Source organism: Anomaloglossus baeobatrachus, chromosome 2, assembly GCF_048569485.1.
Source record: "Anomaloglossus baeobatrachus isolate aAnoBae1 chromosome 2, aAnoBae1.hap1, whole genome shotgun sequence".
In the NCBI taxonomy this organism is placed as follows: domain Eukaryota; kingdom Metazoa; phylum Chordata; class Amphibia; order Anura; family Aromobatidae; genus Anomaloglossus; species Anomaloglossus baeobatrachus.
In genome coordinates, this window is record NC_134354.1 from 451,572,317 (window position 1) to 451,587,462 (window position 15,146).

A 15,146-nucleotide genomic window follows, 5' to 3' on the forward strand; every position below is an offset into this window, starting at 1 on the left:
CTTGTAGGGGGTCAACGGAAAGATATAGTGATGGTTCATTCTAGAAAGAATCAGTGAAAACCTAGTGAGCGAACATGAGAGACATATAGCCACTTGGTTGTGAAGGTCACACACAGTGGTGTGGTTTGCGGCAACAGAGAACAGGAGACAAAAGGCGAGATAGTGTGAACTTCAAGTGTGGCCAAAAGACATTGGGTGTGAACAGCATTGTAACTAAAGACTAATCCTTAAACAGAGTGGCCCTAGATGATAGTAGCAGGAGCATGGAACCCTAGCAACCAGGTCCCCTAAACCATCAAGGTACCAGGTGACTTAGGTGACGTATACTGATGTAGGACTCTAGTGGCCAGGCCCCTTAATGTTCAAGGTACTGGGATAACCTCAACTGGCACGTCAATACAGTCAACCAACTGAGCCGATTCCTAGTAGATGGCTGGGTGTGCAAAGCTTTAATCTTGTCATTATAGGATCCCCAAGGAGACTGAATGAGGGACTGAAGGAAGGTGACTGCTACAGTGTGTGGATTGGGTTGCGCTAGGACCCACCATTCAGTTAAATCAGATGCAAACCAGAGGGAAGTTGAACTGTGATTGTTAATGTTAAGTGAAACTGTAATGTGCTGCAGGATATGTGCACATTAACAAAGAGTAAGTGCTGTTTTATTTTTTGGTTTTTTTTTTTCTTTTTTCTTTTCTTCTTCAGTTCTGTCAGTGTAAGATTTATAGGAGTAACCACTCCAAATAAGATTTTTTTTTTCATTTTTACCTACCATATAGCGAATATGGATAGGGGTTGTATTCATGAAACCACTCTTTTTCTGAAAAATGTAAATCGGATAATGCCTCCAGAGAAGAAGAGATCTGTTCTAATTGCTACAAATTGAATTTTATTGTCAAATTTGTGTGATTTGCGCAAAGCTATTCTCTGCAAATTGAATGTTCCTCATTGTACACTGGAGTCTCACTCAGGATATAAAAAAAAATTCTGAATTAATACTCACCTGACCGCTCATGTATCTTGCCATCCCTGAGACCTGCCATCCAGTTTTCCAAACCTATTTTTTTTCCTCTTCACCCATTATGTAGCATATATTCTGCCACTTCACTCCTAACTCTGGCATTCACCACAACAAGATCTCAGACATCACTGCACGCTTTGTCATTACTTTGGCAAAGCATGTTGTAATGTCATATAGTTACATAGTTACAATGTGCACCACTACTAATGATGTCAAATGCCTAGTCATGCCAGAAGTCAGGAATGGAGAAGCAGAAATGCAAGTGCGGAATAGGGAAAGGTGGGGGAAAAAAAATATTTTTAACCATTTTCTTAACCCTCTATGGTTCAGAAAAATGGTAGTCACAGCTGACCGTGATTTTGCTGAATTTTCACAGAGTGGAGAATACGAGAATACGAATTTTTGTAAAATTCACAAAATTAATTCCACTTGCATACATGTGCTCATCTTCAGCTCGCTCTCTAGATTATGGGAATATTAGTTCTCATAAATGAAAAACAAAGGCTGCAGACACCAAGGGCATTTATACAGCTCACTGAACTCAGAACTAGAAGATATTCAATAGAATGAGACAATAACATACTTAGGGTATAAGTTATATCAGCCAATGACTTCCCTCTTATGAAAACAAGAATATCAATACATGAGACACTGGGACCTGTGAGCAATAAAACATAAGTGATAAGCACAGATGTGTCTTTCCTAACATTTCTAAGCCCAACAGGAAAAAACAACATATACATCTAGTCTCCTATGAAAATAGAAAGTATGTTTAATGTATACTTTTTTTTACTAGATAGCTGGGTTCCAATGTTTAAAAATGGTATATGTGTGTTACTCTAGACCTTTTTCCTAGGTGAAAAATTTTATTCAATTGGTATCATGACGTAATTCAAGTCACGTTAAGGATGGACACATCTGTCATGAATCAATAAATTTACAGTACACTAATAATTTCGACAAACAGTGGCCAACATCAACAAACAAGACAGGCTAAATCTTCAGACTACAAGACTTCAAGTTTAAACCTCCACGAGAGAATGGAGTTAGTGAGTATAAGGCTATGTGCCCACGTTGCATCCTGTCCTTGCAGAAATTTCTGCAGCGATTTGAACAGCACATGTGCGCTTCAAATCATTGCAGAAACACTGTGTAATGAAAAGCCGATTTCATGCTCTCTGGATTCAGCTTCTCCCATAGACAGAGCGGGGGCTGCATCCAAAGTGCACAAAAGAAGTGACATGTTGCTTTTTAGAATGCAGCGATTTGGCAGCATGCAAATCGCTGCGTTCTAAAACGCAACATGCACATGGATTATGCACAATCTTCATAGATTGTGCTGGGGACGCAGGACTCATGCAGTTACGCTGCGGTGCAGAACGCAGCGTAACTGCATGCAATACGCACACCTGGGCACAGAGCCTAAAATGTCAAGGGCACACACACATGAAATAGTTGAAAAGATGTTAAATACATTGTATTATAAGTATTTTACTGTTGACATTAGTTAAAATGTTAGAAAGTATTAAATTGTAAAGTGTGTTAGTGCACCGCCATATGGCACATATAAATGTACTACCTAGAGCATGACGAGCAGCATTTCTTCTTTTCAGATAAGTTGTAATCTTCTCTTCTGACAGAAATACATACATATTAAATAGTCTGACATATTTTAAATGTATCTGCCAATATGGTAAAAATAAAACAAAAATACAAATAACGTAAAATTTACTATTTAAAAATCTTGAAACATAGCACTGTACTTCTCCGAAGAAACATGATCTTTCTATATTGTTTTGCACACTTTAAGATTGTGACATATGTACTGTATATGTATAGTTTGTGTTGATACCAGTGGCAAAGTTCTATTAAAAAAATAGACAGTGCTTCCTATGGCATTAGTTCCCACGCCAGTCGCCCCCATTAGCATGTTAGTACGTCCCTGTGGGCGTGCTAACATGCTCTTGAATGGGCAGAGTCAGAGGATGAGCTCACTCACCTCTCCACCGCCATCGCTGACCCACGCTGGATTTCGATTCAGTGCGCATGACCCCACAGTTTGGGTCATGTGCATTACTTCAGTTTTAAGCCAGGACGCATACACCCGGCTTCATAGTGCGCATGACCCAAATTCTGGGGTCATGCGCACTGAGCTGAAATCCCCCGTCAGACGCGATGGCAGCAATGAGGTGAGTGAGATCATCCTGTGACGCTGCGTATTCATTACCATGATAGCATGCCCACAGGAACCTACTAACATGCTAATTGGGGAGACTGGGCAGGGAGCTAACGCCCAGGGGACTAGTGCCCTCGCTCATTAGCATACAATTAAAGATCTCTAGAAATATTTTTTTATAAAGATCTCTTTATCTATTCTAGTGTATACAGGGACGGTTAGTCAGGGATTAGCAATATGCACCCAGAACTGCTCGTGGTTCTGGGTGCATATTGCACCTGACAGGTTCCCTTTAAAGAGTGAGCTAGAACTATTTTGCAAAGAAGAATGAACACATTTTTCAGCTCTAGATGTGCAAATCTGGTAAAGACAGACCCGAAAAGACTTGCTGCAGTTTTTGCAGCAAAAAGTGATCGTAAAAAGTGTTGACTTAGGAGGGCTGGATACAAATGCTAGTCACAATTTTCAGATTTATATTTTAAAAATATTTAGCAAATCTAAATTCAATTGACTGATATCAACTAATGAAAATTAGACATTGATTTTCTATTTTTGTTCAACAGAAAAATAATAAAAAAAAATAATGAAAAGAGTCTGGACAAAATGAGGGAACCTGTAACTTCATATTTTGTTGCATAACCTTTGGAGGCAATCAATGCAAACAAACGATTACTGTAGCTCTCAATGAGACCAGCAATTTTTTGCAGGTATTTTGGCTCACTTTTCGTCAGCAAACTGCTTCAGCTGTCTCATATGTGAAAGGCGCCTTATCCAGATGGCATGTTTCAGCTCCTCCCACATGTTCAATAGGATGTAGATCAGGGCTCATAGAAGGCTGCTTCAGAATAGTGCAATGCTTTGCTCTTCACCATGTTTGGATGTTTCTAGGTTTGTTTTAGGTTATATTCTGTTGGAGGATCCAACTCAAAACAAGCTTTCAGACACTGGACAGCATATTACACTCCAGAATATCTTGATAGTCTTGGTATTTCAATTGTATCTTGCACAGATTCAAATCACCTTGTGTCAGATGCAAAAAAGCAGTCCCAAAACATAATTGAGTCTCCTCAATGATTTAGAATAAATACAGTTATCTTTTCTTTGTATGCTTCATTTTGGCATCTGCAAACAGAGCTGATGTGACTTGCCAAAAAGCTCCACTCTTGCCTTGACATACTCCCAGAAGTTTTGTGGCTTGTCAATTTGTATTTTGAAACATTCTCTTTTTTTATGATTTTCCTTCAACAGTGATTTCCTCCTCGATTATCTTCCATGTCGTCCACTATGGCCAAGACAGCGATGGATGGTGTGATCTGATGCTGATGAACCTTGACCTTGGAATTCACTTCTTATCTCAATAGAAGTTGTTCTGGGCTCTATGGTTATAATAATACCTTATCATTCATATTATTTGTCGCTTTTATTTGTCATCAGTTTTCCTTCTTGATTGGTTACAGTCCCATAAACCTTAAATGTCTGAATAATATATGCAACTATAATAATAGGAACATCAAGCTGTTTGAAGATGGCCTTATAGCATTTACCTTTAATATGCTTGTCTATAATTTTCTTTCTAATCTCTTGAAACATCTCACTCTTTGGCTTTTCTTTATCTATTTTCAATGTTTTACACACACTATGATAGCAAACAGCACAGTGACTACTTTTCACTCTATAAATATGCCAACCATCTGACTACAAGTTTGTAGAAACCTGTAATGCTAACCACAGGACATAACTTCATTTAATATGTCTCTATGGCAAAATTATTTGCAATAATTTTCAGGGGGTACCATTATTTTTGTCCGTGTCATTTTCTTTAGTTTGTTTTAAAAACAACCAAAAAAACCCAAAAAATGTATATATACAGTATATATATATTTATATATATATTTTTAAACAATTCAAAAGTACTGTCTGATTTTCATTAGTTGATATTTAGTAAATTTAAATTCAAAGCTACTTTTGTCAGTTGTATGTTATTTCAGTGACTATTGTGTTTTTTTCACTTTAATAAAAAGGTAACCGACAATTTGTTTTCATGTGTTTAAATGTATATACAATTGTACTGATGAAAGGGTCTGTGCTAGACACTTATATAAAGAAACTGTATTCATCAAATTGAGTGGATTTAGCACGGCAACTGTCAGTCTGATTTTGTCATCTTGATTCAAAATAGGAATAGTTTGTGGCACTTTACACCTTGTCATTTTGTTGTAATCTCACTCTATATTCACTCTTTACAATTTGATCTAGATATTTGACAGCCACATACCCAGAAGGGTTCAGCTAGCCAGGACTAACACTCAGTTATATTATAGGTTGTTTCCAAAAAGTCATTAATTTTTCATCTTAATTAAAATAGTAAGAGAAATGTTATTAATAAAAGCATCAAGGGCATTTCTATTGCTTTATAACAAAAGTGAATTTTAAAACAACTCACCTGGTCTACGCCTGCTGATGTCGCTATCATAGCCTTCAAATAATTCTCCAGGACAACTTTCTGTAGCACTGACAGCACCCCGATCACTGCCAAGGCTGGTCAGACTGCCTGATAAACCACTGGAGAGCATTCCGCCAAAATATTTCTTTTGATTACCAACTGTATTTAGAGTGGGCTCAGTACTCGAAACTAACAGGAAAAAGACATGTTAATGTTTATACATACAGAATTCGGCATCAATGAGTAAACCCCTTTGAAAAGTAATATTTTAATCAAAATCTCACGTAACACAAGAACAATTTCCAAAATGTTGATGAGACTGAGGTTTATAGAATATTTTGTTAACTTATAACATGCCAGTAAGGTTAATAATATAACTTTCATGACTAAATCTTTACTTTTACTGAAATTAGTTGATGCAAAAATGAGTACACCCCTGAAGAAAATCTAGTATTTTTTATGAACTCCATGGCTTTTAAGAACAGCACCAAGTTTTCTATGCATGGAATGAACAAGTTGGCAATGTAGTGAAACAAATATAGTTTTACGTTTTTCAAGAAAAGTTTTACAGTCTGCATCCTGGATAAGTAGTGATGCTCAAATTGTCTCTTCAAAATTACCCATAAGTGTTCGATTGGGTTCAGATCAGGAGACATGCTTGGCCAGTGAATTGCTGTCACACTTTTTCAGAAATGCAACAGTGGCCTTAGTTATGTGTTTTGCATCATTTTCTTTAAGTGTAGAAGTACATCTGTAAATTCATGATACCATGAACCATCAGCACTCATGCAGCCACACATAAAGACACCTCCATGATTATGTTTCACTGTAGGAACCATGCATTTTTCTTTATATTCCTCACCTCTGCACCACCATACAGTTTTGATGCCATCAGTTCCAAAAACAATTATCTTGGCCTCATCACTCCAGAGTATAGAGTATCAGATTGTTTTTTAGCATGGGCCTTGTCAAATTGTAGGTGGAATCTTTTGTGAATGGGCTTTAGGAGAGGGTTCTTTTGTAGAAGACATGCATGCAATTTCTCTATAGCAGAGGTTCCCAACTCCAGTCCTCAAGGCACACCAACAGTGCATGTTTTCAGGATTTCTTTAGCATTGCGTGGGTGTTGGATTCAGCACCTTTGCAGGTGATTAAATTATCACCTGTGCAATACTAAGGAAATCCTGAAAACATGCACTGTTGGTGTGCCTTGAGGACTGGAGTTGGGAACCTCTGCTCTATAGCATATTCATTACTGTGCCACAGAAAACACCCAGTTTGGCATTCTACTTCTTTAGATAACTACAGAAAACATACAGGTTGGTTTTCTTCAATCCTTTTCATCAGAAGATGCTCCTGTTTAGATGTTAACTTCCATGATCGGCTTGGACGTCTCTTTGAGATGCTTGTAGTTCCATCTACACCATTTGCAGAATTATTAGGCAAGTTGTAGTTTAGAGGATTTTTTAATTATTGATCAACACCTATGTTCTCAATCAACTCAAAAGACTTATAAATATCAAAGCGTAATATTTTTGGAAGTTAGAGTGTTTTTTTGTTTAGATTTGGCTATCTTAGGAGGATATCTGTGTGTGCAGGTAACTATTACTGTGCAGAATTATTAGGCAACTTAATAAAAACCAAATATATTCCCATCTCACTTGTTTATTTTCCCCAAGTAAATCAATATAACTGCACTAAACTTAGAAATAAACATTTCTGACATGCAAAAACAAAACCCAAAAAAATCAGTGACCAATATAGCCCCCTTTCTTTATGATGACACTCAACAGCCTACCATCCATAGATTCTGTCAGTTGCTTGATCTGTTTACAATCAACATTGCGTGCAGCAGCCATCACAGCCTCCCAGACACTGTTTCGAGAAGTGTACTGTTTTCCCTCCCTGTAGATCTCACATTTTATGAGGGACCACAGGTTCTCTATGGGGTTCAGATCATGTGAACAAGGGGCCCTGTCATTATTTTTTCATCTTTTAGACCTTTACTGGCCAGCCACGCTGTGGGGTAGTTGGATGCATGTGATGGAGCATTTTCCTGCATGAAAATCATGTTTTTCTTGAACAATGCTGACTTCTTCCTGTATTAATGCTTGAAGAATTTGTCTTCCAGAAACTGGCAGTAGGTATGGGAGTTGAGCTTCACTCCATCCTCAACCCGAAAAGGTCCCACAAGTTCATCTTTGATGATACCAGCCCAAACCAGTACCCCACCTCCACCTTGCTGGTGTCTGAGTCAGAGTGGAGCTCTCTGCCCTTTACTGATCCAGCCTCTGGCCTATCCATCTGGCCCATCAAGAGTCACTCTCATTTCATCAGTCCCTAAAGCCTTTGAAAAATCAGTCTTAAGATATTTCTTGGCCCAGTCTTGACGTTTTATCTTATGTTTCTTGTTCAAAGGTGGTCGTTTTTCAGCCTTCCTTACCTTGGCCACATCCATGAGAATGACACACCTTGTGCTTTTTGATACTACAGTAACATTGCAGCTCTGAAATTTGGCCAAACTGGTGGCAAATGGCATCTTGGCAGCTTCACGCTTGATTTTCCTCAATTCATGGGCAGTTATTTTGTGCCTTTTTTGCCCAACCCGCTTCTTGCGACCCTGTTGGCTATTTGCCATGAAACGCTTGCTTGTTCGGTGATCACGCTTCAAAAGTTTGGCAATTTCAAGACTGCTGCATCCCTCTGCAAGACATATCACAATTTTGGACTTTTCAGGGCCCATCAAATCTCTCTTCTGACCCAGTTTGCCAAAGGAAAGGAAGTTGCCTAATAATTAAGCACACTTTATATAGGTTTTATGTGAGCTTGGGCACAGGACCTCTGATCTCTGATGTGATACCGGACTCCCCTGATGAGTCTAAAGAGATGAAACGCATCGGGACGAGGGCCAGGAACATTATAGGGGCACTAAGAGAGGGTTAGATGTGGTCTGCCCTTGTTAGGGTGGAAGTCATTGGGGTAACAAGAGTTTCCTTAGGGATATGATAGGGTCAGTCTGAAGCTGTGACTGCATGGACCCATGCAGAGGAAACCCTAGTACACCCCAAGCTGCAAGAAATGGGTGAGATCGTTGACAACTCATTCTAAAATCTTGACACAGGTGGATTCCTCTATGAGAACCACTATACACTTTATAGTTTGATTATATTGAGTTATTTTTGATAATTTTTTTTGTACTCATATATTGGACCACTGTTCTTTTCTGAGCGAAATTATCCACTAAATTTTTTTGTTATGTTTGTTGTGTTTTTCTGTTAATTTTGTTGTATGTTTATTGGCTTCCTGGATATACATTCTAGGCTGAAACTGTCAGCAATCCAAGGAGCTTTGTGTTACTCATGTACCTGATCTAGGCTTTTATTGTGAACAGGATTAAAAGTTATATTTTAGCCTCTTAAAATTGCTATTCTATACTATTATTTAAGTGGCCTCCCTCGATTTTGAGGACTGGTGTGTGAATGAGTTTCCGTCGGGAACAACAACAATAAACGGGAGCCACTGGACCCTTGAAAGGTACTAATGCCACCTTTCCACATCAAACTAGGCCTCATGAATCAATTTGTCACAGTTTGAACAAGGAGTCAGTTCCATTTAAGTATCTACAAGATCTCTTTCAAACGCTTTCAGAAGCAAAAGTTAAAGCTGGCGTTTTATGTTGGCCCTCAAATCAAGAAAGTTATGGATTGTCAAGAGTTTCCCAAACTCCTCAAAAGAAAAAAGACAAAGAAGCATGGATCAGTTTTGTTAATGTAGTTACAGGTTTCCTTTGGAAATCATAAAGCTGAAAACTATGTTGTATTGGTTGAAACTGGTGATGAAAAATGGGCTGCATGAGGTCTCAAAGTCCATGTCCTTGATGCCCATCTTGATAGACTCAAACAGAAGATGGATTTTGAGGACCAAGGAGAGTGCTTTCAACAAGATAGCAAATTTCAAAATATAGGATGCCAGAGAAACTACAAGGAAAACCTTATGGGGGACTACATTTGGGGATTAATGCCTAAAAGTGATATGTGATATGTCATACCCTCACAAAAGTAAATATTTCTAAGTTCCTTTTCATCAATTTGTAGCATTTTGATTAAAATATGCTAATGATTTGAAATATATTGTATTTCATTTTCATTATGAACTTAAACCCAAACATTTATAATTTTCCTTAAGATGGTATTCTAATTCCAACTTTTCAGTGTCCTGACCACGAAATCAAAGTTTTTGCAGGCTAATACATTTTTTCCATGTATTTATGATATAACCAATTAAGAAATGACATTAATTCCCTGGGAACAAAAATCATGTTACATAGTGTAATCCCAATAAAATAATCAATGGCTTTCTTGAATAATCCCCCAAAAATATGAACAGGACATATACGGTATACCGTAAAGAAGGATCATAATTGATTTGAAACTCTGATAATATAGATACTGAAACATATCTACACTCTGTATTCTGTTCATATTTTTTCTGGATTATTTAATAAAGCCATTATTTTATCTGGATCATGGTAGCTGAATATTTTTAAGTTTTCCTCTCATTACACACAGACCTTGTGATTTGTGCACCTGGTGATGAGTGAGATGGACTTTTCTCTATTATTTTGTATTATGGCATACAATATAAACAGAAACTAAAGGTTTTCTGACAAATCAGTAGTGTACTCCTTTATGCTAAACACTGTATATTAGAGGTACATATTACTGCCCCTAGCTAAAGGTTTTAAAGAGCTTGTCTAGAATTTCAAAAACATAGCTTGCTTTTCCTACAAAATTGCACCAAACCTGTCCTAGCTTGTGTGTGCTATTGCTACTCAGTATTGTTCATTATAATGGAATACCTGACACCAGTGGTCTCGAGTGGCACTACGCCAACTACATTGTAAAGCAATAATGTCCCACTCCCCACATCAGCTAGAGCTACTAGAGCAGTTAGATTAGTAGCTACAACTTACCAGAGTCAAGTCTATTTTTTCTGTATTTCTCATTTTTGGAATCAAGTGAAATTTTCTCATCCAAACTTGAAGTACTTAAATCAGAGTCACTTTCACTGTCACTGGTAGCCACTAAAAAATAAGACAGCATTTCATTGTTCCAGTTGTACAACTCTCAAGTCTGACTGTTCTTCAATAAATAGTTATCACAAGCATAATCCAGAAAATGTTCTTATATTTGGCACTAAGCAGTGAAATTATCACTTAAAGGGAACCTGTCACATACAATATGCGTTCTGACCTATCAGCAGACGCACGTGTGCCCTAATTACACCTCCCTACCCATCCCTGTGTTATAAAATTGTGTAATATGTAAGTAATAAAAACCGTTTTATTACTTACATATTGCCTATGTAAATAGCAGAGCTCGTAGCCCCATGGGCGTCTCATCCCCTGTGGGCGTGATACCATAGATTCACGTGTGACGTCCCCAGTCGTTCCTTCAGAATACTGTGCTTGCGCACTAACGGTCAGAGGAGTCTGATCATGCGCAGAGCGCATCTGAAGCCGGCGAGTGAACACCCGGAAAAGACTGGTAAGTGCAAACACACGCGGGATTCTAAAGAAGCGATGGGGGACATTGCACATGTGAATCCATGGTATTACGCCCAAAGGGGTGTGATACCATGGAAAGTATACAAACACAGGGTAATGTGACGCCCATGGGGTGACGAGCTCTGCTATTTACATAGGATATATGTAAGTAATAAAACAATTTTTATTACTTTCATATTACAAAATTTTATAACACAGGGATGGGTAGGGAGGTGTAATTAGGGCACACATGCGTCTGCTGATAGGTCAGAACGCATATTCTACATGACAGGTTCCCTTTAAGGGTGGCTTTACACGCTACGATATCGGTACCGATATCACTAGCATGCGACCTGCCTCCATCGTTTGTGCTAAACGGGCATATCGCTGCCCGTCGCACACAAAATCGCGCACCCCCGTCACACATACTTACCTGCATAGCGACGTCGCTGTGACCGGCGTACCGCCTCCTTTCTAAGGGGGCAGTCCATTCGGCGTCACAGCGATGTCACTACAGGTAAGGAGATGTTCCTCGTTCCTACGGGGGTCACACACAGCGATGTGCACTGCCGCAGGAACGAGGAACAACTTCAGCAACGCGATAGCATCGATAATTTGGAGCGGACCCCCATGTCAACGAGGAGCGATTTTGGATGTTTTTGCAACGATCCAAAATCGCTCCTTGAAGTCACACACAACGAGATGACTACAGCGGCCGGATGTGCGTCACAAATTCCGTGACCCCAACGAGATCGCTGTAGCAAAATCGTAGCGTGTAAAGCCCCCTTAAGTTGATTGAGGAGACTGTCAGTCAAAAATCTGTGCGTGATATTGGTTACTATTTTTAAATTATTTTTCTTTAGAAATAAATATCTGGACATTTTAATGGAGTTTTCCCATTATTCTAGTCAGGATCAGACTGGGACAAAAAAAGCAGCAAACCTCACCAGTCCATATCCTATCAGTGAACTTTGTAGCGCTTGGAAAGTTATCTCTATACAGAAGTAGGGTATAACTTCCAAACTTGGCGTAACCAATTTAAACAGGTTTTTCAACATTTGTTTTTTTTGCCCAGAGAAATGTAAAAAACAATAAAAAAATAATGAGCCTACCAAGTCTAGTGCCACCTCTCCGACAACAGAACAAGAGAAGTGGTACTGTGCAGTGGATAAATATAGAAAAATACAGAATATGACAATTACATCTAGTATATAGGACATGAGAAGTGGTACTGTGCAGTGTATACATACAATTACACCCAGTATACAGAACAGGAGAAGTGGTACTATGCAGTGTATACAGAAAAAGGCCGGTTTCAGACATCCGTGTTTATCAGGTACCAGTCACACGCATAGTTATGGTCACACATGTGTCACACGTGTGACATCGTGTTTACATACCTGTGACACGTACCGGGTAAAACACGTGTCTCTGCAATGAAAAGATGTTCTATATTTACCTGCATCCAGCAATGCTGTCTTCTGCTCTTCTACCTCCCGCTCCTAACCCCGCTCATTATTTTCATTGATTATTCACTGCCCGAGGATTTGGAAGCCAGAGCATTGCGGGGACAGCTCCGGACAGCACAGCCGACGACAGCACCGCCGGGACATCGCCGGTGACAGGTGAGTATACAGAAGTTTGTGCAGTGACATCCAGGGGGTCATCGGAATTCCCAATGAACTCATGAACCCCTGGAAGTCACCATCGTGAAACTCGCTGAAGCGCAGTTGTCGCAGGGATGTCATCAGGAGGTCATCAGAGTTCATTGGAATATCCGATGACCTCCTGGACGTCCCTGCACACACACTGCTGGCAGGATACTCACCTGTCACTAGCGATGTCCCCAGTGATGCTGTCCTCGGCGATGCTGTCTCCAGCGTGGTTCCCAGCTGCTCACTGCAGTGAATAATCAATGAAAATAATGAGCGGGAGTCAGGAGCGAGAGGCAGCAAAGCTGGAGACAGCATCGCTGGAACAGGTAAATATAGAAAATCTTTTTATTTAAAAACCCGTGTTTTCTCCGGTCCGTGTCACATTGATGTCACACGGATCACATCAGAGTGCGACCCGTGTGACACCCGTGCTGCCGGAGAAAAAACAAACATGTCTCCGTGTGAGCGTGCGGGGAATAGCGGGGCCACATAGTCCGTGTGAAAACACGGCCATGTGAGTACACAATATGGTAACATGGGTACGTGTGACATCCGTGTTAAAAATGGATGTCACACCTACCTAAAACGCGGACGTCTGAAATCAGCCTAATACAGATACTGAGATTACACCCAGTATACAGGACAGGAGACGTGGTCCTGTGCAGTGGATATATACAGAGTAATATAGATGAAAACAAGAGAACAGAGTTTTTATAGTGCAAAAAGTACAAAAGTTTTATTAGAAGCAGCAGGTGGACATCCATTAAAAGCAAGTAAAATAACAGGACCAAGCTCCAGTGTGTACATCACTTCAGGGTTAACAACACATGAATTATTTATCACAGTGCAAAAAGACAGGTGCACATATTGCATATATCCTGTCTTGGGCTATGCCCATAAGACGTTTAGCGCATCCAGATCACATTCGCATCACAAATTGTGTGAATAAAGGTTAGAGCATATCTACCAGTGGTGGTAACGTGGCATAATGGCATCTTGATCGATATAGCAGAACCTCATGTACGTTTTGATTTTCTTAATTATTCATTCTTCATCAGGGCAGAGGTGTTCTGATGAAGAATGAATAATTAAAAAAAATCGTAACGTACATCCGCTTCATGAGGTTCTGCTATATTGATCAAGCTCTGAAGTGATGTACACACTGGAGCTTGGTCCTGTTATTTTATTTGCTTTTAATGGATGTCCATCTGCTGCTTCTAAAAAAACCTTTTGTACTTTTTGCACTATAATAACTCTCTGTTCTCTTGTTTTCATATTATGCTTTGGAGTTAGTACCATTTGTGGGGATCCATGAGATTCCATAACCACAAAAAATATTGTTTGGTGATACGGAGCCTTTTGCTAATATAGAGTAATACAGATGCTGAGAATTATAACCAGTATACAGGACAAGAGAAGTGGTACTGTGCAGTGTATATGTCGCGGGTGGGTAGCGCAGGCCATGACCAGTGGGGAGCTACTCCGGACGCGCAGATCCGGGATCGTGGCTGTGGCTCGAGTGGCAGCTGGATCTGGGGCTCGCGCAGCAGCCCACAACAATATAAAGGGGGTATTTACAGGGGAAAGAGTTTGTCAGTGACGCCACCTATGGGTTGCGGTGATTTGTTGGTGACACCGCCGCTGCCTTGGTATGGGACGCCCGAGGCTGATGGAATGGGGCTGCAGGATGGTATCCCCTCTATGGGTAGGGGAGGTGTTGTTCCGAGGCCCAGGTGTAGGTGGTGTGCGGTGCTCGGGCGTTGTCTGCAGGCTGGACCGGGTGACACTGGTGTACTCACTGTTTTAGAAATAAACCACACAAGTCCAAGTAGTAAACCGGTAGCCTCCGGAGGGGTGTGCTCGTGTCCCGCACACCAGTTGACAGGACAGGGGCCCTTCCTCCTGCACTTCAGTGTTTTGTCTCCTGTATTGACTAGTCCGCATGAAATGGGAAAAGTCCACTCCCGCTGTCTTTGCTGTGTGAGTTGTTGCCTGCGAGATCTGACCCTTGGGAGTTTTGCAGGCACTTGCAGATGCCCTATGCCCCCCCCCGCCCCGGTTGGGCTTCCGTCTCGCACTCTGTGCTTGTTGGTGGGGCAAGACGTGGAATCGTGTCCATTTCTGGCTAATTGACAAGGGGCTTGAAGTTGTCCTTGCCATAGGGTCCAGGCACCCCGACTGTGCACGGCCTCCGTACCGGATTCCCACTGTCGGCACCGGTGGGCTATAACAATACCCTGGTCCACTTAAGGTCTCCCGCGACCGGATCTCTGTTGCCTGTGGCCCTGCTATGTTGCCTGCCACCAGGT

The 15,146-nt window shown here is 40.4% G+C and overlaps 1 protein-coding gene across 2 annotated transcripts in view; it reads right to left on the reverse strand.

Annotated features, from left to right (window-relative positions):
• Positions 1-15,146, reverse strand: part of RPH3AL (rabphilin 3A like (without C2 domains)) — a 465,043-nt gene that overhangs the window by 12,265 nt on the left and 437,632 nt on the right. The window contains exons 7-9 of one of the 2 annotated variants that reach the window (XM_075334208.1): positions 10,610-10,720; positions 5,638-5,826; positions 2,598-2,651 (exon numbers count right to left, since the gene is read on the reverse strand). In XM_075334208.1, the coding sequence (XP_075190323.1) occupies positions 2,598-2,651; positions 5,638-5,826; positions 10,610-10,720 (354 nt within the window). The remainder of the gene's footprint in view (positions 1-2,597; positions 2,652-5,637; positions 5,827-10,609; positions 10,721-15,146) is intronic. The other variant, XM_075334209.1, reaches the window with a different exon arrangement.